Raw genomic sequence first — 25,744 nt, 5'->3', positions numbered from 1 at the left:
TCACTAAAGAGCGGCGCTCTTCCTGCATTCCTGAAGCATAGCAGGGGCGTGCTCAGGCCAGTCGTGTGTGCTGGGAGTATTTGATGTCAACGAGGAAGTAAGCTGTCACAGGTCCCAGTCAGCGGATGAAGGTGTGGCCTCAGGGAAGCAGCAACACAACATGCAGGTGGAGAGAACAAATTTTGATCGGGCGTGCGACTATTTGCTCACTTACCGCTTGTTACAATGACACGACAACTTCTATTCTGGATCGTCATCCTAAACACCTCACTCAAGATATCAGGTAAGTCACTGTATACTGTTACCTCAATTGTGTGCAGGCTAATTAATAAATAAGCCTGGAAGGTCTCTCTTCTGGTTGTGTGAAGTTCTTTGACCTTTCGGAAATGTGTCATGTACTTCCTAAAAATATTGTCTTGAAACCTCTGAATGTCATGAAATTGTGTAATAATATCAGCACATTGCATAAAAGATGACACCTGATACAGCTTATTTCAGTGTTGTCTTGAGGAAAATACAGTGATCAAGCTATAATAATCATCATCGTCATGCTAATTAATTTCAGATCAACTTTACACTTAATAGCAAAGCATTTTGTTTTAAGTGTGTTTTGTTTTAAGCAGTTAGTTTGAAGTGTGGCTACATTTTCATGTCATGAATGTTTACTATTCAATGTAATTATCTATTAACCTAGCGACCTACCTAACTAGCCAGCATAGACCCTTTTTTTGTGTGTGATAAATGGGGACAAAACATTGTATTATTTTGTAGCTTAACAAACCTGTTTAAAATGTAAACAACATGCACTGTATTTATTTTTTTTTAAGGTTACAGTGTTCCCTCATTTTCCGCTGGGGTTATGTTCCAAAAAATACCCGCAATAAATGAAATCCGCAAAGTAGTCAGCTTTATGTTTTACATTTATTATAAATATTTTAAGGCTCTAACATCCCCACCACACAGTTTGTACACTTTTCTCATCGAGGCCTTTACATTTTCTCACATTTCTCTCTTGTTTAAACATTCACAATGGTCAAACCTTCATAAATTTTTCTAAAATGGGTGCATTACTGTAAAAAAAAGAAGAAGAAAAAAGCATGCTAAATTGCACAAAAAAAATCTGTGAAATAGCAAGACCACGAAAAGTGAACCGCGTTATAGCGAGGAAACACTGTATAGGATTTCGATTTTCACAATGAAGTCAAACACTGTGGTCTATACAGTATAGAATTATTTTCACAGCATTGGTGACAATCTGGATAAAGGTGCAGCTAGATTAATACATTTCTGGCCTTTTGAGTCACTTGGATATCAATGGAATGGAACTGTCCAAGTAGCAGAATTATATTGTCACTTGCTGTCTCTTTGTAACCCTCCACAAGCCAGGAAGTAGCCTGCCAATAAAAAAGATGGACGTCTGTCTTTTCCTTCACTAAACCTTTTCACATTTAACTGCAAGGTTGGCTTTTTTCACATTTAAAAAAAAGAAAAAAAAGCTTTTTTCCATGTCAGTTACAGATTAATTTCTAATCTGAACATATTTGGATGCTGGATGCATCTTTCTCTAGCTACTCGTTTTCCAAAAAAAGCAAATCTACACATAGTGCACTTTTCATTCAGTTACTATACATTAACATTATTATTGTGAATAGTACAATGCCAACACCATAACTCCTCATCGTCATAAAAAAGACAACCAAAAGTTGCAAAGATCGCTCTAACTTTTCATAATTGCCACATTGATTATGCATAGTTCTTCCTAGTACAAAAATATCGCATCATCCATCAGCCACCCAATTGTCGTGGAAAAACTTAGCAGTGTTATAAAAATATTGTAGTGATAAAGAGTAGACCCCACAAACTTGTGGAATCTGTGTTTTCACCAATAGGCAGAAAAAAATACACACACAAATAAACACAAAAGAGACCATGTGCATACACTTTTGCAATCTAGGGGTGAACTAAAATAAATTAAGAATGCTAGTACGTGCACGACGGTGCCTCAGAACAACCACACTTCGCAATAAGTTTTAATCCGTCGGGTATCCGTAGCAGAAAGATGGCGGCGAAACATGTTAAGCTCCTGTAAGGTGTGGTGCTTTGTGATATAATTACAAAGAACTACGATCATATATATTTTTAAATGTACCTTGATGGGTTAAAACATTTTTTAGGCATATTATGGAAATTAAACGTGTTTTTTTTTTTTTTTAATGGATGAATATTTAAAAATTCAAAATCCAAAAATTCAACACACTGTCCCTTTAATCTGACTGCAAGCTCTAAAATTAAAGGTGGTCAATTCTTCCCCAACCCCCATTATTGTCATCACAAAGCAAAAATAAGTGTTGTACCTCAACAGACAGCCATGCTCCTGTCTTTGAGGGGGGAAAGGACTACGAGCTCGTTCGACCTGTCAGACTTCACTCTGTCAGAAGACGAGACACCGGGGTGAGCAAACACTTCAAAGTATCATGCTAAACTTTCTATTAAACATATTGTTTCAAGTTGCAATGACATTACAGATTATATTACTTGTCAGTTGACTTATTGAAATGCAATAGATTAAGATACTGGTGGCGTATTGCACATTTTTGTAAATCAGATGACATGGATGGAGTTGAATAAAGCTTATTATATTCTTTTTTTTCTTCTTTTTTTTGATGGAGGCAATCTTGTTTTTTTGTTTTTTTGCAGAACCTCAGGCCCGAGACCATTAAGTATGCAATGACGGTAGGAGGAAGACATGTTGAAATGCATTTACAAAACAACAAGTAAGCGCTCATTTTTGCAAAGAAGGTGGCCAATATTTAACGTGGCATTTATTTAGCAATGTTAATGCCAAAGGACGAGTTTCAGGGGCTGTCTGTAAAACTTCCTGATTGTAGGCTGTCCTCACATCTTGAGTGAGGTGTTTCATATCCTTTTTATGTTGTCTATCTATGCTCTTATGGCTATTTAAGGCTTCTTCTTTTTTTTAACCACGTTACTCGTGCTGCTTTCATGATTTAGCACCAAATAGTGTGACTAGTAATGTATGACTGCTAACATCGTATGCTTTTATTTTCATCATCAGTGACTTGCTCACTCGAGACTACACAGAGACTTTTTACCAAGAAGATGGGACACAAGTCACCACTTCACCAAAGGATATTGTAAGTCTTCCACATTAGTCGGGTTGTTGGCTATTCGGCAGTTGTTGCATGGGATGTGTGCAGACTGCAAAGCGTAAATCAATTCATGGTCACGTCTTTACCAGGATCACTGCTACTATCATGGGAAGATTGTAAATGAAAGTGACTCAGCCGTTAGCATCAGCACTTGTGACGGACTTCGGTAAGGGCCTTTACAAAAATGGTTTTCCACAAATTTTTTACCATTCTTGTGACTTTTCCCATAGTGCACGTTCATAATTAGCCAGATTTGGGAATGATCATTATATACAGCAACACTTTTATTTTATTTTTTATTTTAGGGGTTATTTCAGGACATCAGCCCAGAAGTACTTGATTGAGCCCCTCACTGGTGATGACGAGGGGGATCATGCCGTGATGAAGTTCAACGAGGAGGACCACACACCCGCAGTGTGCGGTGTCACAAACACCACATGGAGCACAGATTTCGAACCCCCAACAAGCCGCAGTCGCTCCAGATCAGCGGTTCGACAAACACTTCCATGACATTTACATGCATAAGATACCGTCGGCTCTGACGCGCGGTGTGTAAAATTCACAAGATAAACATAATTGTCTACTCGAACCCAACCTTTTGAACACAGGAAAGGAGCTGGATTTTTTTTTGTTACCATAGAGGTTCTTTTTTAGTAAGCAGATCAATCACAACTGAGATCAAATTCTGTGTGTTCATAACAGCACATATAGAATATTATTTTGACTTTTTTTTAAATTGTATTTGTATATGTATTTTGGATTGTATTTCTTATTGTATCTCATTGTGTTTCAGGGTATATCTATTGTTCAGCAACAGAAATACATTGAGCTCTTCCTTGTTGCTGATAACCGTGAGGTAGGACTATGTATAAAGTCACTCACCATGAATACTTGGAAGCAACTAAATGCATACACACTTTAAATAAAATGAATACATAAATACAAGTAAATAAATAAATAAATAAATAAATAAATAAATAATAAAAATAAAATAAATAATACAAATTTAAAAAAAAACAATAAATAAAAATTTAAAAATTAAAATGTAAACTATGTGGTTTTATAATTTATTTTGTTTTCAATATGTAAAATAATTTACAAACATCATTGTATTGTTTTCAAAGTGATGTCCGTTCTGGCCCAGACACTGCTGACAACGCATAGCCATTGAATAGCACACATCATGAAACAACCCTCCACGTTCACCAGACCTCACACCATAAGACTTCTTTTTATGTGGAGACCTAAAAGACAAAGTCCACACAATGAGACCTGCAACAGTCACTGAATTGAGAGAAACCACTGAACGTGAATGCACGCAAATACCAACGGAATTGTTTTATTACGTGTGCTATTACAACTCTCCGTGTGGCAGTGAACAGACATCAGTTTGAGAACAGACGGTGAATTCTTTTACATGTTGAAAATAAAACAAATAATAATAAATACCTAGTTTGCAATTATTTGAAGTGTGTTTGGGACACCGTGTGTGTTGTGACGTTTTTACATTTGTTACATTGTGTGGCCTATATTCTGGGATTTTACAAACTTGTGGGGGCCACTTGTCTTTGTGGGGCCATTTTGGTGGGCCCCACAAGTTTAGACCTCTTTTTGAGGGTCAAGACTTGGTTTTAGAGTTTAGGTTTGAATTGGGTTATGGTTGGGGTTAGGGTAAAGGTTGGGTTTAGACAATCATTTGTGATGGTTGGGGTTAGGGTAAGGGTTAGGAAATGCATTATGTTAATGGGAGGAGTGTTTTGTTTTTGTTTTTATTTGTTCATTTTTCCTTTCGGACAATCATTGTGGCAATTTACAACATTACATTTTCCTATACACCCGAAAAGAAAACGGGCTGACTGGATGAAGCCGAAGCTTATTAATTCCCATCCCCAGAATACATTAGGACACAGATAATCAATATTGTAATTCGTCAAATATCTAGTTGAGTAATTATCAAGTTGTCGATTGATTCCAAAAGTTAATCTTCCCAGTATTATTTGCTGATCAAACGCGTGCGCCTGCTCTAAAATGGTTTCAGTATGAGAAGATGAAACGGGATCAAACAGCGCTGAGGAAGAGGATATTTGAAGTTGTCAACTTTGTCAACATGGTGAGTCAATGCAAATTCAAACAATGGCCAACTGTAAATATTGCATTGAGCTTTGTAGTTTCAGTGACATTCTATGACAGCCTTGATTTGCAATAGAGAACCTTAGGATTTATAAATTGTTGCAAATGTTCCTATTGTGGGAGTAAAGCATTAGTCTTATTTTGATTTTAACTTGTACGACCAAGTGTATTTAATGATTTTGGTGATTTGACCTTGTTGTCGTGTGCAGGTCTACAAGCCCATGAGGACCTTCATTGCTCTTGTTGGTCTGGAGATCTGGTCCAACGGTGACTTGATCACCATCACTCCTCCAGCGGGAGCGAATCTAAATGCTTTCATGACATGGAGAAATTCTGTGCTGGTCAAGAGAAAAAAACATGACAATGCACATCTTATCAGGTTTGAATGGTTTCTATTAGCACAATTGCTGCAACTTCGGCCAGCGATTTTATGAGTTTGAAGAATTACACATACTGAGTCAGAACAAATCATGTGCAAAAGACCTTATGTGTCACACTTACTGACCAGTAATAACATCTACCCATTTTATTGTGTTCTAGCTTGAACTCCTGCTCGCATGGATGTTGACCTTGAAAATGATTTAATTTGTCCCCAAAGCAAAAGCGTTCCTATAGACCTGTGCCTCACTCACACTCAATTTTAGTTTTCACAAATGTAACATTTAACAGTGAAGTGAGGTGACTTTATTGAGCTAATACAGGACATACAAGGATTGTGAGAAATCCTACCTTCTATTCAACATATGTTTGTGTTTGCCTTCCAGCGGGATTGACTTTGAGGGAGCAACGGTGGGACTGGCGTACATTGGGACTCTCTGTTCAGGTCATTCAGTCGGGGTAGTGCAGGTAAGCCTTTCAACAACTAGTTTCTCTGATGATAATATTTTTAATACCATCAAGTTTTTTATTTCATATATTTCCTTTACACTTGGGCGATTAAAACCCAAAAGGGTGGGAAAAGTACTTTTTAAAAAGCTGCATGGATTCACATCACACTTCTTGGTACTGGATGCCAGAGAATGACTAATATTGACAAAATACTCGTTAAAACCTTCTTTTGTTCTGCATTTTCAAAATACAATCAAGACAACAAAAAAGAAAAAACAGTTTTCTGTAGAAACAATGCTTCCATGTTCACAACTGGCACAAACATACTCATGAGAATTTTTTTTTGCCAATAATAAATCAGGAATTTTTCCTATGTTACTGTGTTTTGGGTTGTGTCATTGAATTGTTTCGGTCTTGTATTATGTTGTCCATTATGATGATGAGGATTTCATAGTTGCTATGCACTGGCTAGGTCCCTTAGTCTGTTGCTATACTATTAGTCACTCTTAGTTTGTCTATCCATATAGGCCTTTATTCTGTCGTATAGCGCAGGGGTCCCCAACTGGTGGAGACCCTTTCATCCGGACCTCCAAGAAAATGGGAAATATATTCAGTTTTACAAATAGAAGATTTTTGAATAGGTGCGTGAGAGGGCAGCTATGCCTGAGCCGGGGACCGGTAAGGTCACAAACTTGTTTGTTTCTCGGGGTGCACGCTTTCTCACAACAAACGTGATGAAGTATGACGTTGACAAAAGTCAGAAAAGTAGACACTGAAAAGTGAATGGACTGAGGCGTATGCTTTAATTTTACCGGCGTCGAGCACTACAAGCCCCGTGTATCTGTATCGGAGGATGTGCATTCTCAGATGGACAGCGCCATCCAAAGTGCCCGGTGTATTTCGCTAGTTGTGGATGAATCAATCAACTGATGTAAGTGGCAATCCTCAGCTTTTGGTGTAAGTCAGATTCTATAATGAGGAGATAAAACATTTATAGAGGACATTTGGCGTATCACAGCTTTGAAAACACATACGAGAGGAGAGGACATATATTTGGCCATAAAGGATATGCTGAAAGAGAAAGGAAATAATGTGAAAATGGTTGTATTCATAACTAGTGATGGGGACCCTTCTTTGAAAGATTTAACAATTGAATATTTGCACACGAAAAATAAATTAATGAAAAAAATATTTGAACAATAGACAAAAAATACGTTTAATTATTTAAGAAATTGAATTTTTGTCAATTAATTGACTTGTTTACAATTGAATAAAAGAGCAGTAAATGAAATTATTGCGGTTGGGTGTTTTTCATGTCCGGACCCCGGTCAATTGGGCTGATCGGGTTAGTGGACCTCTCGCCAATTTAGTTGGGGACCCTTGCGCTAGCGAGTTACTCAATGACACTTTTGTCAGTTCGTCAAGGTCTCTTAGCCGAGGTTCTGTCAGCACGTTGAGGTTTCCCAAACCTCTTCTACTTTGTACTTTTGAGTTGTGCATCCAGCCCACTCCAGGCTCTTACTGAAGGTTTCTCTGTCAAGTGTTTTCTTCGAGGCCATCTGAATCCAGTCCTACTTTCTGTTTTTACTGTTGCATTTTTGTTATTTTTGTTTTAAAGACTATTTCCCTACTCCCGTAACTTGTCTGCATTTGGGTCCAAATTCCACACCTCATGTGAAACCTTCTTGTCTTTGAAACAACAGCTTGATATTATTTCTGCAAATTCGTTGTTCTATGGGGAATTCTAAGGGCAGTTTGAATATTGAATTTTGGGAATAGCTACATTCTTAGTTTCTTTAAATTTATTAAAGCTAAGAAGGTATGTACAGTCTAAGCTATTAAAAAAACATGATTTGGCATGAAAAACATTTAAACAAAACTCCCACACTTGTTTTTGTACAAAAAGTTTTGTAAAGGGAAGTGGATATTTCTCATAAATTGCAAAACATGATCTTAAAACGTAAAACACACACACTAACGTCCCAGTGGTCAAAATAAAGGAGAACAAGGCAGATTGTGTAAGATAACTGATGTTGCTTATTGAGGAGATTGACGCATGTGTCTGACAGGACCACAATAATCGGGCCATTGCTGTGGGGGCCACACTGGCCCATGAGATGGGCCATAATCTTGGCATGAATCATGACGACTCCAGTGCTTGTTTCTGTTCTGGTGATAGCTGCATTATGGCTGCGGCCCTCAGGTAAGGATATCCCGGCTCACTCCACAGTTGAATGTTGGGTATGCCAGTGAAGTAACAAGTTATGTCAAAATACTATCTAGTTCCTATCAGACATGAAACTTCACATTCCTCCATCACTTGCATTAAACACACAATCACTGACTGTACTAACTGAAAAATATGTACATGTAACATATATTGTACATTCACCTAATTTACATTACAACCGATCATCTGCAGATAGTGGGACACTAGGTCAGGGACCTGAGGTGATTGGGAGATCCATTGTTAACTAGTGCTGTCACTATCAAATATTCTTAAAATAGATTAATTTGAGGCGTTTGTCTCATCCTTATCGTGGTGGAGGGGTTTGCGTGTCCCAATGAGCCCAGGAGCTATGGTGTCTGGGGCTTCATGCCCCTGGTAGGGTCACCCATGGCAAACAGGTCTTAGATGAGGGACCAGAGAAAGCATGGCTAAAAAGACCCCTATGATGAATTAAAATTTTGGATCGTGGTTTCGCTTGCCCGGACGCGTGTCACCGGGGCCCCCCTCTGGAGCCAGGCCTGGAGGTTGGGCTCAAAGGCGAGCGTCTGGTGGCCGGGCCTATACCTATGGGCACCGGTGGGTTCCCCTTCCCATGGGCTCACCACCGGTGGGAGGGGCAAGAGGGGTCGTGTCCGCACTGAGTTGGGTGGCAGCCAAAGGCAGGGGCCTTGGTGGTCCAACCCCCAGCTACTGAAGCTAGCTCTGGGGACATGGAATGTCACCTTTCTGGCAGGGAAGGAGCCCGAGCTGGTGTGCGAGGCTGAGAAGTTCCGACTAGATATAGTCGGACTCGCCTCCACACACAGCTTGGGTTCTGGTACCAATCCTCTCGAGAGGGGCTGGACTCTCTTCCACTCTGAAGTTGCCCACAGTGAGAGGCGCAGAGCAGGTGTGGGCATACTCATTGCCCCCCGGCTAGGCGCCTGTTGGGGTTTACCCCGGTGAACGAGAGGGTAGCCTCCCTCCGCCTTCGGGTGGGGAGACGGGTCCTGACTGTTGTTTGTGCTTATGCACCGAACAGCAGCTCAGAGTACCCACCCTTTCTGGAGTCGTTGGAGGGTGTGCTGGTGAGCGCTCCCCCTGGGGACTCCCTCGTTCTGCGGGGGACTTCAACGCTCACGTGGGCAATGACAGTGAGACCTGGAGGGGCGTGATTGGGAAGAACGGGCCCCCCGATCGGAACCCGAGCGGTGTTTTGTTATTGGACTGTCTGACCATAACGAACACCAGGTTCAAACATAAGGGTGTCCATATATGTGCACTTTGCACCAGGACACACTTGGCCGCAGTTCGATGATCGACTTTGTAGTCGTGTCATCGGATTTGCGGCCGCATGTGTTGGACACTCGGATTCAGATCAACTGATCATCACCTGGTGGTGTGTTGGCTCCGATGGAGAGGATGTTTTTACGTATCATGTTTTTATGTAGCTGTGGTTATTATTTTTGTATTTAATATGTAGTTTATGTTTGTTGTGCTAAATCTGGCACTTTGACACTTTAGTCATGTAATTGTATGCTTGACATATTTTAAACTGTTGGCAGAAATAGCATAGATGTGACTTTTAGACATGCAACTAAAATGCTTGCACACTGTGGCGGTGCCTATAAATTCAGTACACAAAAGTAATGAAGGTGACAAAGGGGAAGCCTTGACAGAGTCCGGTGTCCACTGCAAACAAGCTGAAATTACGGTTGGCTTGCTAATGCCAACCAAGCTCTGATTGTAAAGGGACTGACTGAATGGCCCCTAATAGAGCCGGGCCTCATTACCTAACAAGGTCAGCATTTCCTGCAGTTTGTTGCTTAAACATCCATCCATTTTCTACTGCTTATCGTTTGGGTGAGAGGAAGTGTCAGTCTCAGCAGCACCCACATACCGTACAATTGTACATACACCAACAATCATTCAATCACATTTAGAATTTAACCTGCCATTTGGAATGTGGGACGAAGTAAGAGTACCCGGAGAAAACACAACACATGGAGAACATGCAAAACCCACGCAGATGTCCAAGATGCTTTTGAACCCCTGACCATGAGGCATCTGTGCTATCCACACGCTTCACTGTAATGCTTAGTTTAAACACACTGAAACATTCAATGATGTGATTTGTTTGGAAAAATCCAGCTTGTTAGTGTGTTTGATTGGCTGCATCACATCCAATGTATCGTCTGATGGAAGAAGGCATTGCTACGAGACAAATGGACATGTGATTAATGCAATCTTTGCCCTCTACTCCACCAGCTGGGACACCCCTCGCGCTTTCAGTAGTTGCAGCAGCAGAGACTATGAGAAATACTTGAGCGGCCGCAGCCCGAGTTGTATGCTGGACAAGCCCGACTACATGAGCCTGGTGGTGCCTTCTGTCTGTGGAAACGGTTTTGTAGAGAAAGGAGAGCAGTGCGACTGTGGTACGGAAAAGGTAAATGCGCACACTGGACTTGTCTCTTCCTATCTTTTTGTCCCTTAATTTCAATCTGCGTGGCATATCCAAGTGCCCAATTTGAAACGAATGCCTACTCTAGTTTGGATTTCTATATCACATATCTGATATGATAATACAAGCTGACAAGACAATCAGCTGCGGCATTTGCTTTATTAGTGCATGAGAAACGGTGAATGTTGCATCCGATATCTGTTGTGATTGGATTTGTATCCACATTTTCCAGAGGACTGATCCTGAGGATTTATTTTCTCTTTACACTTCTATGACTCACATCCAAATGGTCACTAGAGAGCAAAAACTCACAATTGTGTCACTTGAACCACATAGTGTAAATCTCCCTTTGAATGGTACATTTGTCCCACATGTCTAGGTTACTCAAACAACATCTGTGGACAGTTTCTCTGTGGGGAACTTTGCAACTGTGTTGAAATCTGCGGCAGGGATATTGTTTTGATAAAATAAGGTGGAGCACATTGCTTCCCTTGTCTGAGAGTTTGGTTTGGGTTTTTGCCCGAAGGCACCATCAGGAGTCTGACATGAACAAACACATTTCCAAATGATAAGAAGAGTCAATGGCTGTTGCTGGTTTATTATTACAGTTACTGTAATGTGAGATGTATCATGGCTAAATGAAGTAGCACTGGCGTAATTCAATGCCACTGTAAATGACAACCATAAGCGTTGATTATTTTATTTCCTTTCCAATTGTGTTATAGTCAAAAATGATTTTTCCGTCTTAGTAACAATTTTGAGCCATTGTATTTTTATTTATTTATTTATTTGACTAGAGATTTTGTTATCACTTTTGAATGTATAAAGTAAAGCTCCAAACCCCAGTAGCTTCTACTGGAAATATTTATATATTAAACTTAAATACAACAAAGTTTATAGTTTTTTGTACTAGACAAACCACACAACAGGTCAAAATTATGGTAAATTCAATTGAAATAGAAAGAGTGTATGAAAATAAATTTCTTGGAGTAGTTATTGATGAAAAATTATGTTGGAAATCACCCATATATAATGTCAAAAGGAAAATGTCAAAAATTATAAGGGGACTCTCTAAAACTAAGGATGTCCTGAATAAGAAACATTATACACATTATACTGTTTATTATTATTACCATATCTGACCTATTGTGTGGAAATCTGGGCAAACGCGTCTAAAACAAATACCGATCCTGTTTTCAAACTGCAAAAAAGAGCCATAAGAATTATAAATCGATCAAAATATACAGAACCAACACATTCACTATTTATTAAATCAAATACAATGGAATTCTACGACTTAGTTGAATTAAAAATAGCACAAATAATGTACAAAGTACACAACAATCTACTCTGCCACAGTACTCAGAAGCTGTTTGAAATGAGAGAGTCCTTAACATAACATAAGAGGTACAAGTGTCTACACACACAAAAAAAAAACAAGAACAAATATTAAGCAAAGATGTGTTTCTGTAAAAGGTGTTAAATTGTGGAATAAATTTTGAACTGACCTGAAAAGATGTCAGTCAGTCACTTGCTGAATTAAAAAAATAGTTTGGAAAGCTAAGTTTAAAAAAACAACTTAAATCAGACATGAGCTATTAAAATTGTGCATATGCTGTAATTTCTTTGGATGAATCGGTATGAGTGTAATGAAAATTGTATATATGAATATGAGGATATGATTCATAAATGTATTATGGTAAACGCCTATTAATTTCATGTACATACAGTATGTTGCTGGCAAATGTACGCATGTCAAACTGCACTGTATACAACATGACCAGGTTTATAATTTTTTATTTTATTGGAATACAAGTCAATACAGAATGAATAAGGGGTAGGACTAGATAATTTTTTTTACTTCTTCCTACTCCCTTTTGAACATGTAAACTGTGACTGATGATGCTTGTGTGAGGTTTTTTTTTTTTTAAATCTTAATTTTTTTCTACTACTTGTTTATATGTTCAATAAACAAATCAATCAATCAATCTTATTTTTTTTTTTACACTTTGGTTGTAAAACCTGTAAGAAAAATTGCTGTGGTTTTCCACATGGGTCCCTTTTGGAATGTTGGTGCATGATGTTTGAAGAAAATTTATTGCTATCTGCACATTCCAGTGGAATTTATGGCAAGCTGTGAACGTGTTCGTATTTGCTCATTATACTTTGTCTGATAAGCTTTCAGTTTGTTATCAGCTGAAAGTAGAAAAGGAAGACCACCATGAAAAAGCATTTATTGCCGTTGCGTATGTTGATTATGTATGATCAGTACCTTTGGTCCTATAATAAATGTAACGACTCTTTTTACAGGAGTGCACCAATCCATGCTGTAATGCTACCACTTGCACCCTTAGTGAGGGATCCCAATGTGCTGCAGGGGAATGCTGTGATGACTGCAAGGTGAGCAAAGTTGTAGTTGTACAACGCAAGTCCATTTCATGATGTGGTGCAGCTAGGGTTGCTACCTTGGATTTGTGAAAAAAAAAGGAACATCTGACCAAGATCGGGCACTTAACGGTCAAGCTTGAAATTATTCATACCCCCCGGCAAATTTTGAATATGTGGACAATTTAGCATGACAAAATCCCAAAACACACAGCATAAATGTTAAGATATAGTTTGCGGACAAAAATATTAACACAGAAAGTCCAGACTTGAATTCAGTTAAAAATCTGTGAAGGGAACTAAAGATCAGGGTGATGACAAGAAGTTGCTAAAGATTGCTAAAGATGAATGGGCAAAAATATCAGCCGAGTCATGCAAAAAGTTGATCAGCAAATATCGGATGCGTTTTTTTTTTTTTTTTTTGCTGTAATAGCCAATAGAGGCTTTTGTATTGATTTTTCAGGAGAAATGTACAAATAATTTTGGACGTGCCACTTTTTGTTCAAATGCATATAAAAGTTGAGAATTTTTTCCCCACAGAGACAGAGAGAGAGACTGTAATGCAATGTATGTCTGAACTTAGTGTAAAGTTCATTATTCGGCTAGTCACACACATTGTAAACTACAAACAAGGCATACACTCTAAAAACCAATAAGGTACAAACACGACGTAGTATTGTACTATTCTAGAAAAACTTCACCCACACTTACGTACGTACGTTTCTATAAAAAGCCACCATGTGATACAAGTGTCGATATACAGCTTATAGGCTAGCTTCTTGTTATTTTGTTCAAATTGATGTCTGAAAATCCCGCTGTTCTTCTCTACACTCTTTCGTCGTGACTCACCGACTTCCCTGGCTTCCGTGAGAGGATGACTGAAATTACCGTAATGACAGTACTTTTTCTGTAAAGCACAAGGACTTAGTTTTCAGACACCATTGGAATTTTTCATATAGCACAAATGGTGCCGGAGTTACGGTAATCCAAAGTGCACCTACGGTAGCGCAGGGGACATTTTTAGACTACAGAATTAAGGAAATCAAATTATCTTTTGGTATTCTTCCTATAAAAAAATGGGACAAATCATGTCCTAGGAAAGTTTTTTTCTACCCCCAGGACAGCTGGTAAAAATAGAGAACAATTCTGGGAAAAAATGGACGGATGGCAACTCTAGGTGCAGCCATCTTGTGGGTTACAATGAAAACAGTATGAAACTCTCACAGGCCAAAAGTCAGTTGTTTAGCTATCACCCAATATAATATCCATACAAAATGCGCTTATTCGGAACGGATGTACTAGCATATGTTTGCACTAACTGTATCTGAAACAGCAGGAACAGAAGGGGTTTGGCTAGCTGCTGTCTTTAGATTGTAAACCAATTAGAAAATCAGATGTAAGTTGTTGTTTTTTTATGATTATCCTGAACAGTACACATTTTTCCGATGTTGTATTCGGGCCAGGTATCTATATATATATATATATATTATATTCGAGTAAAAAACTCGGAAATTTGCCACTTTATAAAGTGGCAGATTTGCGAGAAAAAAAGATACGAGAAATACACGTAACGTAGCTATAGTCTAATGTGAGGATTCGTTGGTGGTTAATGGGACACTGTTTATAAAATGATAAGGCAGGATGGAGACAGAGTCATTCTTAATTTAAACTTTCCTCGTCGTACACGACAGCTACTGTAGAGCGACAACACTATCAGCTGACTAAACACTAACCAATCAGAAGCTAGCATACTTTAGGTAAATGCAAGTGAATGACGGAGAGCAGCAGATTTAACACATGAACTTAGTTACTTGTAAAAAAAAATACCAAAATGTATGAATGTGTAAATAATAATTCTGGAAACATAAATGTACACGTAAATATTTATTTTAACAAATTAACTTAAATGCTTGATCCTCAGGGTGTGGACCTTCGCAAAGCGAGGCGTCTTTGTTGCTGTCTGCACCCAACTCTTTAATTTGTGAATGCTTAACATGATATGGTTAAAGTCATTACTATGTCCTTATTTGAAAACCTGACCGAAAAGTATCGGCACAAACATTGTGTATTTCTCATAAGTTTTTTCCTTGGAATATTGCCCCCGCCCTTTAAAAAATGTATTTTTACGTGACCCCAATACTGATATTTAAAATTGTATAATAAGTCAGCACATACAATAAACATGTTCATGTTCATCATTGATTAGAATATATTCATTTTAATTAAAGGGACAGTGTGAATAATTTAGTGCCATCTGGTGGTGAACTAACAGAATGCAGCATCCTAAGTTCAAAGCACGTGCATTTTGAAGCACACGCGTGAAGGTGCCTCAGAGAAACCACACTTCACAAACCTCCCACCAATTACTACGGCCCTGTCTCAATAAACCACACTACACACTACGCTGCTCAATGAAGCGTGCACTTAATAGAGGTGCAAATAGTGTTCGAGAGCGCAGTTTTACAAGCGTGTGGAAATTGTAGAATTTGGACAGTGCATGTGACGTCATCGACTTGCACCACTGTGTTCGATTGCGTCATCAAACATTGCGGCAGCGTTTGCTGTTTAAGCTATTTTGCTGCTTAAAATGATATCAAAACTGCAGTAAAGTTGCATTAAAGGAATTATCATCAAACGCCACCATTTCCCATTTTTTTGTTCAACTCCACAATGGATTCTCGGTAATACACTTAGCCGAAGTGTGGAACAAGGGTTCAAAGGGAGCGGGGGCGTAGTGGGGGCGACAGCAGAGATGGGAAAAGTATTGGCATTCTCTACTCGAGTAAAAGTACAATTACTTGTGTAGAAAACCAACTTTGGTAAAAGTAAAAGTACTGACTCAAATAATTACTCAAGTAAAAGTAAAATAGTACAGGCTCTGAAACTTGCCGAGTAGAAGTAAAAAGTATCTTTCATCGGACGTCAATTTGAAATATATTAGCTAATAGAGCAAAAATTTGTTTATGACGTCATTCAGTCGATTTGCCCTGCGTCAAATCCACAATGTGGAGATCACTCGCTCATGTTGCTGGTCCACTCCGCGCTGACATGATTAAACCTTCTTTTGTATTGTTGACTGCCATTCTGCAGCCTTCTTCTTCTCAAATTCAAATTATCCTCTGAAGCGGCGGCGCACATTGCCCTTATTTTCACGGGTTGTTCTAATCTAGCCAATTTGCACGTCATGTGCGTGTCGTAGAGGCTGCGATGTAGGGGACCGTGTGTAACGCTTCATATGATTGACGGCTGCTTTTCCTTCCAGGTCAAGTATTTTAATCGTTTTCATGCATTTAAAAACAAAAGTAACTACCTTGTTTTGAAAATGTATTGGGTAAAACTGTACAGATACTCATGCTAAAATGTAACAATACAAGTAAAAAGCAGACTAAAAAATAAGTACTTTACTGAGTAAAAACTCAAGTAGAATAACGAAGTATTTGTACTTTGTTACTTCCCTTCCCTGGGCGACAGCACACTTTTTAGAACTACAACACCCGACACACTCGCACCCATCAACGAGGAACGTGCAATTGAGGGGCACAAGGGTGGAAGTGCGAGTATTGGGACTGGGCTTTAGTTCGCAAGTTCTTCTCCTTCAGTTATCCATAGCATAACGTTTGCGGTGAAACATGTCAGCCTCCTGTCAGGTGTGACACGAATTACTATACCTATGATTATATAAAAAAAATTTTTATATAGAACATATTTTTTTGTATATTATTGAAATTAATAATGTTTTTTTTTTTTTTATGAATGAACATTGAAAAATTTAAAAATTCTACGCAATGTACCTTTACTTTGCCCGATAACTCATAACCCATAAATAAGGTATAATGTTATACCCACACAGATAACACAATAGAAGTGAAGTTGTCACATTGGTAATACTTCATTACTCTCACAATATTCCCGTGCATTGGGTAAAAATACATTATTTGTAGTATTATATGTAGGGGTGTGAATTGCCCAGTACCTGGCGATTCAATTCGTATCACGATTTATAGGTCACGATTCGATTTGATACCGATTAATCCCGATATGAATCTATCAATTGATTATTGCGAAAATTTTTTAACTCAAATTTAGAAAATACTTATCAGTAAACCTGTACATGTACACTGTAAGATTTGTATGAAAATGTATATATCTGAAAATTCAGGCTTGTAACTGAGCCACTGCATTTAACAAACCGGTTGCAGTCTGTTACATGTTCGAACAGCGCTGAAATAAAATATTAAGGCTTAATGTTTCATTAATACAACATTCTTTCATGCTTAATGTGTGAATCCTAACCCTAAGTAAGACGTTTTGTTGAATATTCCCATAAAAAATAGATGTTTAAAAAAACGATTCGGCCGCATAGCTAATCGATTCGAGAATTGCGTGCTGTAATATCGCGATATGTTGCCGAATCGATTTTTTTCTAACACCCCTAATTATATGGAACCTTTCTTTCTGTTTTAAATATTGTATGTTTTTGTATTTAAGGTAAACGGTGAAATTGTATCGCTGTTAGAACTGTTTAATGTGAACATCTGAAGCAAATAATGTTTTCATTAACCTCGAAAGTTTACACACATTAGGGTTGTGTAAAAATTCACTGTATGGTGAGAAAAAGGCTTCATGTCTATAAAATCCAAAATACTGTGGCAATTGTTTTAATATTTTCAGAGTCCAAAGTGGACATAAGTAGAGATGTGCATGTGAATTTTGAAGATGGTTGATTGCATTTTTGTGTCATTAAGCAACATTTAGCTTTTGTGCATTTACAGTTGTGCTCATAAGTTTATTTTCAAGCACAGCTGTATAAATGGCTTGTTCTCATTAGGGTCGTGGGAAAGAAGCATGCTAACCCCTGGACACTGATGTCAGCCAGTCATAAGCCAAATAAGTCACAGTAAAAACAAAACACTCACCAGTTATTTTTTATTTTTTTTATTTTTTTTTTTTCTTGGAGAGCTCAGTATTGTTCATTCGGTAATTTTACCGATTTGACATGTCATCATCATTGCTCTCCTTTTTTTTTTGTATGTGGGTGAATATGTGTATGTGCGTGCGTGCATTCATTAGTTCACCTAAAACCTATAAAAAATAAAAATAAAAATCCCATACCGTTTCCCTAAACCGAACACTTCCAGCCAGAGTCGTGAGGCCAGTTAAACACTCACCAGTTATAACGGCCTAACGGGCCAAATGCTTCGTATTAGGAGAATTATTAACCTTCTCTTGGAAAATAAAAATGTCCTGGTCAAAGAGCAATCGGCCCTGTTGTCTTTGCAGATACTTCCGCGATCCCACGAGTGTCGGCAGAAGCAGGATGAGTGCGACCTCGCTGAATACTGTGATGGACACAGCGCCACCTGTCCTGAGGATGTATTCAATGTCAACGGCTTTCCGTGCGATGACGGTTCTGGCTTTTGTTATAATGGCCAGTGTCCAAAAAGATCCGACCAGTGCATCAAATTGTATGGAGCAAGTGAGTTTTAATGTTACTTTGAAAAATTTCATCAGCACTCGGGACTGTAGACATAAAATGTCGACGTCATCAGGTGCTAGTGAGGCCAGTCCTTACTGCTACAACCAGAACACCAGAGGAACTTACTACGCCTTCTGCAAACGTCCCTCAAAAGATCAACACATCCCCTGCCAGCAAGAGTGAGACGTCCGCAGAATCGAACGGAACAAGCGTATTTGTGTCTCGCGTAGGTTTTGTAAAACGTTTTGCGCTGCTTGCAGGGACGTCTTTTGTGGGAAGCTCTTCTGTCACAATGGAAACGACAACCCAAAATATGGCCGCATGGTGCGTTTTGGTGAATGCAAAGCGGCTTTTTTTGCAGACTACACCAAAGACTACGGCCAGGTGGACACCGGGACCAAATGTGGTGACGGAAAGGTCTTTTTTCTTTTTGAGTGTAATGGAGTGTAGAAGTTAACAAGTTCAACTTCTAACATGATGGTCTCGTTTTTTTCAGGTGTGCAGTGAGAATGAATGTGTGAGTCTTCCAATTGCCTACAGAAACATCAACTGCTCTGCAAAATGTCCTGGCCATGCGGTAAGTACTTTAATTATACATTGAAGACAAGTGTGTCAAAGTCGTTTTTATCATAGACCACATGGTAATGATGGTTGCCTCACTTGGGCCATTAAAATGCTGAAGCCACGTTCGTTTCTAGTGCTCCTTCTCAAATAGTGGGGTTGCCATGCCAGCGTGACCCTGAGGCGCATGCTTTAATTTGTTTTGTTTTTTTTCCGTACTAGATTAAAATGCATTTGCACTAGAGATGGGGCAATGAAGCCTTGTGAAGCTTTTGAGGCTTTCGGCTGATTGATTTGGAAAAAGAGTCGAAGTTTCAAAGCCCCGTAAGATAGATCGTACCGGTGACATCTGGTGGTCAGCTGGAGTCATAGCAGCTATAATCTTCAAAGTGATTCGCCTGATTGATTTATAGTCCAACATAACACCAGTACATTCAGTCTTACATTTGTGTCTGTCTAATGATCATCAGGTCCACATGGAAGTGTTGCAATATTTTGACACTGTACCAGTACTATGGTTCAATGTGATGTCCTGTTACTCATTCGATTTTTATAAACATAATTTGGATATGACACAAGTGCGCTGTGAAGCCAGATGACAAGTATTTCAACATCAGTCTTTGGGAGATGAGGGTCTTGGAGAAGCGCTTATAGCAACTCGGTGGAAAATACTTGGGTCAAGCCTGTATCTTCTACACACGATTTAAAAATAATGCATAATTGGAAACTTTAAATGCATCATTGTGGGAGTACTTTTGTTGGAAACATACCGAATAACTAACTTTTCCAGGTGAACATAAAGTGAAGCAAATATCTACATGAGGGAATTGTGCGCCTGACACCGCGCCAAAAGGTTTGAATCATTTACGTAATTTCCGGTATCTCATTAGCACGCATAAAGCCGCATACGTCATCAGCACGTGATCACGGAGGTTTCATCGGGGCTTTTGATACATTGTTTCGAGCAGTCTGTCTCACTCGGCTGACACATGCTCCGGAGTCTCAGTGTCAAACGTCCCATGTGCAAATGTTGCACATTAACAACAGTAGGTTGCAGTGACGTTCTCTTTTTTTTTTCCCCATTTCAGGCAAATTGATGCACTTCAAATCTTTTTCGTTGTTTTGTTGCAGACAAAATAAAGTTAATGTTATTCTTTGTTGTAAGTTGATCTATATATTTTTTTCTTTAATGATACAATGTTATGCAGTGATGTACCTACAACAATTTCTTAGACAAATGATATTATTTATAGTCGCGGCTTTGACGGGGGGTTGAGGGCGGGGGGCTGGCGGTGGTAGAACCCGAAATGTTTTCTTGTTCCTTGGGCCATGACAGAAAATAATTGAAAAGCAGTGATTTATAGTAGAATCACTAGAGGTGTACAGTTGGTGTAAACAGCGGCATTAAAATAAAAACATCAGCAGCTTCAATGTTTGCATTTAAGGAAATTGCAACATTAACAGTTGCCGCTCTTTTGGGGAAATAAAGGATGTGTGCAACAGTAACAGTTTGTCTTAACTGTTATGCTGCACAAAAACTAAAAGTGGCATTTGCTACTGAAATTAGCTCCATTATATATATATATATATATATATATATATATATATATATATATATATATATATATTTTTATTATTATTATTTTTTTAAACACATCCATGGCATGTTAACCAGAAGTTGAGCTGCATTGAGTTGATATGATCATGAGATTACAATTTCAGTGTCGATGATCCTAGCACCCTCCAATCAGTCCCTAGACACTTCAATTTTGCCCCTCTTTCTAATGTAAAGGGAGCATTGAATATTTTAAAAAGAGAACAATTTTGTATTCAGTTATTTATGATTGTATTACTATTTTCTTTCCCGCCATTTATGTTATGTATATCACTCTGTTGCAGCTTTGGGTGTTGTGCTACAGAAATAAAAGATTGTTTACAGACGAGGAATGTGGCTACAGTTCAAGGCAGTGCCAGTTACATGTCTTCTTGTACCTCAATCTTCCTCTAACGCCATCTAGTGGAAGAGCGTTTGCTTGGTCTGACTGTCACTAACCATAAATAAATCATAATCTTTGAACCCGTTAGCCATGATGGATGGACGGAAAGAAAGATAGACGGATGGATGGATAGATAGACAGACACAGACGGACAGACAGACAGATAGAATTTCAATATTGCCTGATCTGATGCATTAGGGCCAGATGTCTTCCGCTGCACTCCTATTTCTTGCATTGTCGACAACATTGATATTTCGTTTTTTCATGATGCGCTTGTCCTTTCAACTTGTCAGGTGTGTAATCACAAAAGTGAGTGTCAGTGCGAGCCTGGCTGGTTGCCTCCTTCCTGCGGTTCCAAGGACGACGCATTCAGCTCTCTTTCCAGTGGTACGTACAGTTATTTATTAGGAAAACATGGTCCACCTATATTGGAAGCGCTGAGAAAATTCATGTCAAGCGTGCATTGATGCATCTGCAAGTCATCTTTTTTTTTCTGCCTATGCAGGAGCGATTGCTGCCATCGCAGTGACAATTACATTAGTGCTTCTGGGGATTATTGCTGCCATCGTGGGCTTCGTCTGGAAAAAACGACAGAGCCCCATGTTACCAACGTAAGTAACCATCAAAGAACACAGCTTGGAAATGTCACTGCAAACTGAGCTCTGGAGCCAACAAGATAAAATATTATATATATCTTATATGACAGTGCACACAAAGTAAGGAAGCAGGCAGCAGTGGAGAGCTCTGCTGTCCGTCTTAACAAAGCGCCAGTTTCCCATCCACCCACAGTAGTGCCACAGGTAACAATACAGTATACAATGTAATAAATGATCATAGGACATGCTATGTCACAATTCATGATGAGCTCAAATATTCTGTGCTTAATTGGAGGCTGGGAGGCCAAAACCCAAAGGAGCCCCTCCTCCACCTCCAACAGCTGCAAACAGACCAAATCCTGCAAGCCACAACTACATTGGAGTCCGCCAGGTAACACTTTCGTTTCATACCTTCACCTAATATATCAAGTGATGTCACACAAACCTTGGCTCGGGCCCCGTCCAGACGGAAGCAAAGCCGGCTTCGTTCCTCAAACAAATCTCGCACACAAAGAAGCATTTCAAGACTTGTGTGTGTCCAAAAGAAGACGCTGAGGACGTTTAACGGCTGTAATGTGTATGCCAAGTCTGAATTGGCGCTGTAGCGCAGCCACAGGGAGTTAACGGAAAGCGTAGAAGAAGAATTAGCGAAGAAGACGAACACTTCTTTTTCTAACTTTATTGCAATCTACAGAACAAACATGGCTTTGCATGTATCAAAACAACATGAAAAAGACAAACACAGGACAAGTGACAATGGCGGGTAATTCAAGTACAACACCGCTTGTTGAACGTGGGAATAAAGAAGCAAAATATTTTGCTGCAAAAGCATGAGCAAGCTAAGGAGGCTGCGCAAAACGACTACGACATGGCTATCCGCCATTGTTGTTGACAATCTGCAACAATGCGTTGTCATGGAGCTGTGACCATTACATCATCACTGCCGGAGTATCTTTCATATGGTGTCCAGACTGCGCTTACGGGGCGCGTACTGAATTTTTTCTATTATGGAGCCCGGTTTCAAAAGTAATCGGTTTCAAGGTCCGAAACCGCGCGAACGGCCTGAACGGTAAAAACTTGTGAGGATAAATTGAAACTGGCTTTCGTGTAGACGGACGGGGCCTCAGTCTCACACCCAAATTCAGCTGTGATTGGCTCCAGGTCATCTCTGATCATAACTGCATTATAATATTTTGGCGATTTTCACTATAGGGAGTTTATTTATTCATTAATTTTAATGTAGTTAGGTTTAACATGTTTTCAGAGCAGGGTTGTTAGTTTTTGTTATTTTTTATTTATTTTTTATATGCTTTGGTTATAGTGTTGTTTGTTTTAAAATGAATTTTAGTACTATGTTAAGTTTATTATTTTATTTTGTGTTCTTTTTAGAGATTTAAAAAAAGATCATAGTAATTAGTATGTAGTAAAAAATCAACAAAAATATTATTATTTATTTTTTTAAACAACCATTTACAAATCAAATACAGGTACTGTTTAACACTCCACTGACTTTGAATGACAAGAAGTACAGTGTGTAATACTGCTTCTGAAGTTTTATGCATCAAACATTTAAACTACAGCTGGGATAGTCTTGCTTTCCTTCCCTTATTTGTCTAGTTGCAGATGCACTCTTCTTATTTACCATCTATTTAGAAATAATCGTAGCAGCACTGCAAAAACAGCATACAAGTTTATAGTGGCGGCTCAGTAACAGTCTTTGACATGACACTGGATCATATATGATGGGAGAGTGGGAAAGAAAAAATAAATAAATAATAAAGGTTTTTATCATTTCATTATGTGTTTGACGATATTTTGCTTCTTGTCTCCCTAGGCACTAAGGCCCGTACCTCCGCCTAAGGTCTAACGGCAGACACAATATGTCCAGCAAGGAAAAAACAGTATTTCCTTGGAACAGTAATTTTGTCTGCAGGTTCTCTACTGCGGTGCAGTCGGAGGCACAAAGAAGCTAAACGGACTGTAAAGGACTCAGTACTCCAAAAGACTTGTCTTTTTTTTCTTTTCTTTTTTTTTTACATGGAGCTAGCTCAAGTGTGGCATTTTATAGATCTTTTATTTTGTCAAAACAACTGATCCATGTAATTGCCAGTGCAAGCAGTTGTATTTGAATCATTTCTATGTTGTAGTTTTTGTTTTTTTAATGTAAATGTATCTCTGCTTGATTTTAATGTTATGGTCCTGATTTATTGAACAACAAATGGTTCTGTGTAACTCAATGGATCAGCTGTCTTCACTGTTCAATGTAGAAACAGCAACAAAACAGACTCCACCTCTGTTAATGGAGTCCCTCTCAGGTTCAAGTGTAAACATGTCTGATTGTTATCTTGCACCAGGATTTGGTAAAAATGGCGGAGCAAATATGTTACAATGTGAACATGCACGGTGGAATTAACGTAAAAAAAAAAAAAGATTACTACAACTTGTGGTGTCACGTTTTCTGTTGCTTTAAAGATTTTAGGGTACTGTATGTGTTTGGCTGCAATCACTTACTTACTGTATAGACTTCAAAGGATTGGGAACAAGTGTGGTGTAGTGATGGAAAAATTAAGCTTCATGACGTACTTTTTGACTCCTCTAGGTGGAGCTCTTGGTTTATAGATAGTTCTAGTGCAATGGAAATGGAGCAGAGTGGTGCCGTCACTTGCCTACAATGCAGGTTGGCATGGGTTCGCTTCCCCGCCTGGGAGACCGTGTTTGTGTGAAAACACCCCAAAACTATTTCATTTAAAATAATTTGTGTATAATTTAGTGCCATCTAGTGGTGAAAAAATAGAATGCAACGACATGAGTTCGAGGCTTGTGCATGAACTTGAACTATAGTGTACGTCAGGCCATGTATACACGTAACCAATTTTTTTGCCAATGGGAGATATTTTTCTACGGCTTGCCCTGTAATCCACACGTCTGTGGGGATTTTTTTCATTACAAACGAAGTTTTCTAAAAACTCCGGCCAAAGTGAAGATTTGCGTATTTCTCTGGCTCCGCAGTCGTGTGTCTCCGTCAGTAAATCAAGTTTTATGTCGTCCTCTACACACGTCACTCACTCAATCACTTAAGTTGTTAAAAGAGAAGAAAAAAAGGCGATGTGGATTTGCTTCCCCACCGGGGAGAGACCATGTTTGTATATGTAAAAGACGTGAAGCTTTTTAAGATTTTGTATTTATCCTCTTTGTTTTGCTCTATGCTCGGTTTATTGACTGTTTACAAGTATTTTTCTTTTAATTAATAAAAAAAAAAGGTCTTGTGTGCGCTGACAGCACTGATCTGCATATACAGACGCTCCCCTACTTACGAACATTCGAGTTACGAACAACGGTACATACGAACATGTCTGCGCGCATGCGCGCATGTCAAAAAATGTTCGGAAAGAGATGCTGTAAGTTAGATTTTGTATTGCGCACCTTTTTCCGAGTACTTTAGTGCTTCTTTCCGCCGCTAATACCGACGCTTGGCGCTGTGAGAGCTCACCCAGCATTGGAGGCTCAGCAACGTGTCGAGGAGGAGGAAGAAGAAGAAACGCCTGTCGCTCATAGATAAAGCCATCGCACTCTTCAAGCAGCAAGACCCAAATATTGAACGTTGCACAAAGGTTGCAAATCAATTGAATGATGCCATACAGTGCTACCGCATCATTTATGATGAAAAAAGAAGAAAACTGTGCAATCGTCGTTAGATCGCTTCTTTCGGCCAGTTTCTAGTAAATCCTCCAAGGAAGATACTCAACAACCCTCATCTTCTTCTCCTCGACCCTCAACTTCTTCCTACATTGAAGTTACGGAGGAGGAAGTAACTTTTGAAGCCCATTCCAGCGACGACGAAGAACCTCTCATGATATAAAATCCTCCTCTTCCTCCTCCATCAAATCCTTAAGCATCGAGTACATCTTCCAAAAGTAAGTTAAACTTCATT

The 25,744-nt window shown here is 39.0% G+C and overlaps 1 protein-coding gene across 1 annotated transcript; it reads left to right on the top strand.

Moving 5' to 3' along the window:
* adam28 (ADAM metallopeptidase domain 28) lies at positions 1-24,253 on the top strand. The gene is made up of 22 exons (XM_077562539.1): positions 1-283; positions 2,363-2,451; positions 2,698-2,774; positions 3,077-3,155; positions 3,260-3,336; positions 3,476-3,659; positions 3,964-4,026; positions 5,209-5,280; positions 5,510-5,679; positions 6,065-6,146; positions 8,198-8,331; positions 10,606-10,783; positions 13,109-13,198; positions 18,464-18,659; positions 18,733-18,838; positions 18,920-19,076; positions 19,156-19,236; positions 21,511-21,604; positions 21,723-21,828; positions 21,924-22,017; positions 22,109-22,204; positions 23,648-24,253. Exons 1-22 carry the CDS (start codon positions 226-228, stop codon positions 23,678-23,680), a joined length of 2,316 nt encoding a protein of 771 aa, XP_077418665.1. The 5' UTR covers positions 1-225; the 3' UTR covers positions 23,681-24,253.
* The last annotated feature ends 1,491 nt before the right edge of the window (positions 24,254-25,744 follow it).

This window comes from Vanacampus margaritifer, chromosome 3, assembly GCF_051991255.1.
Source record: "Vanacampus margaritifer isolate UIUO_Vmar chromosome 3, RoL_Vmar_1.0, whole genome shotgun sequence".
NCBI lineage: Eukaryota > Metazoa > Chordata > Actinopteri > Syngnathiformes > Syngnathidae > Vanacampus > Vanacampus margaritifer.
This window is presented reverse-complemented; position numbering and strand designations above follow the sequence as displayed.

Bases quoted from the DNA above. Each gene is read 5' to 3' on its own strand.
- adam28 (XM_077562539.1), top strand. From the start codon at position 226: ATGACACGACAACTTCTATTCTGGATCGTCATCCTAAACACCTCACTC. The intron at 8,332-10,605 runs GTAAGGATATCC...CTACTCCACCAG, and splicing joins ATTATGGCTGCGGCCCTCAG to CTGGGACACCCCTCGCGCTT. The intron at 18,839-18,919 runs GTGAGACGTCCG...CGCTGCTTGCAG, and splicing joins CACATCCCCTGCCAGCAAGA to GGACGTCTTTTGTGGGAAGC.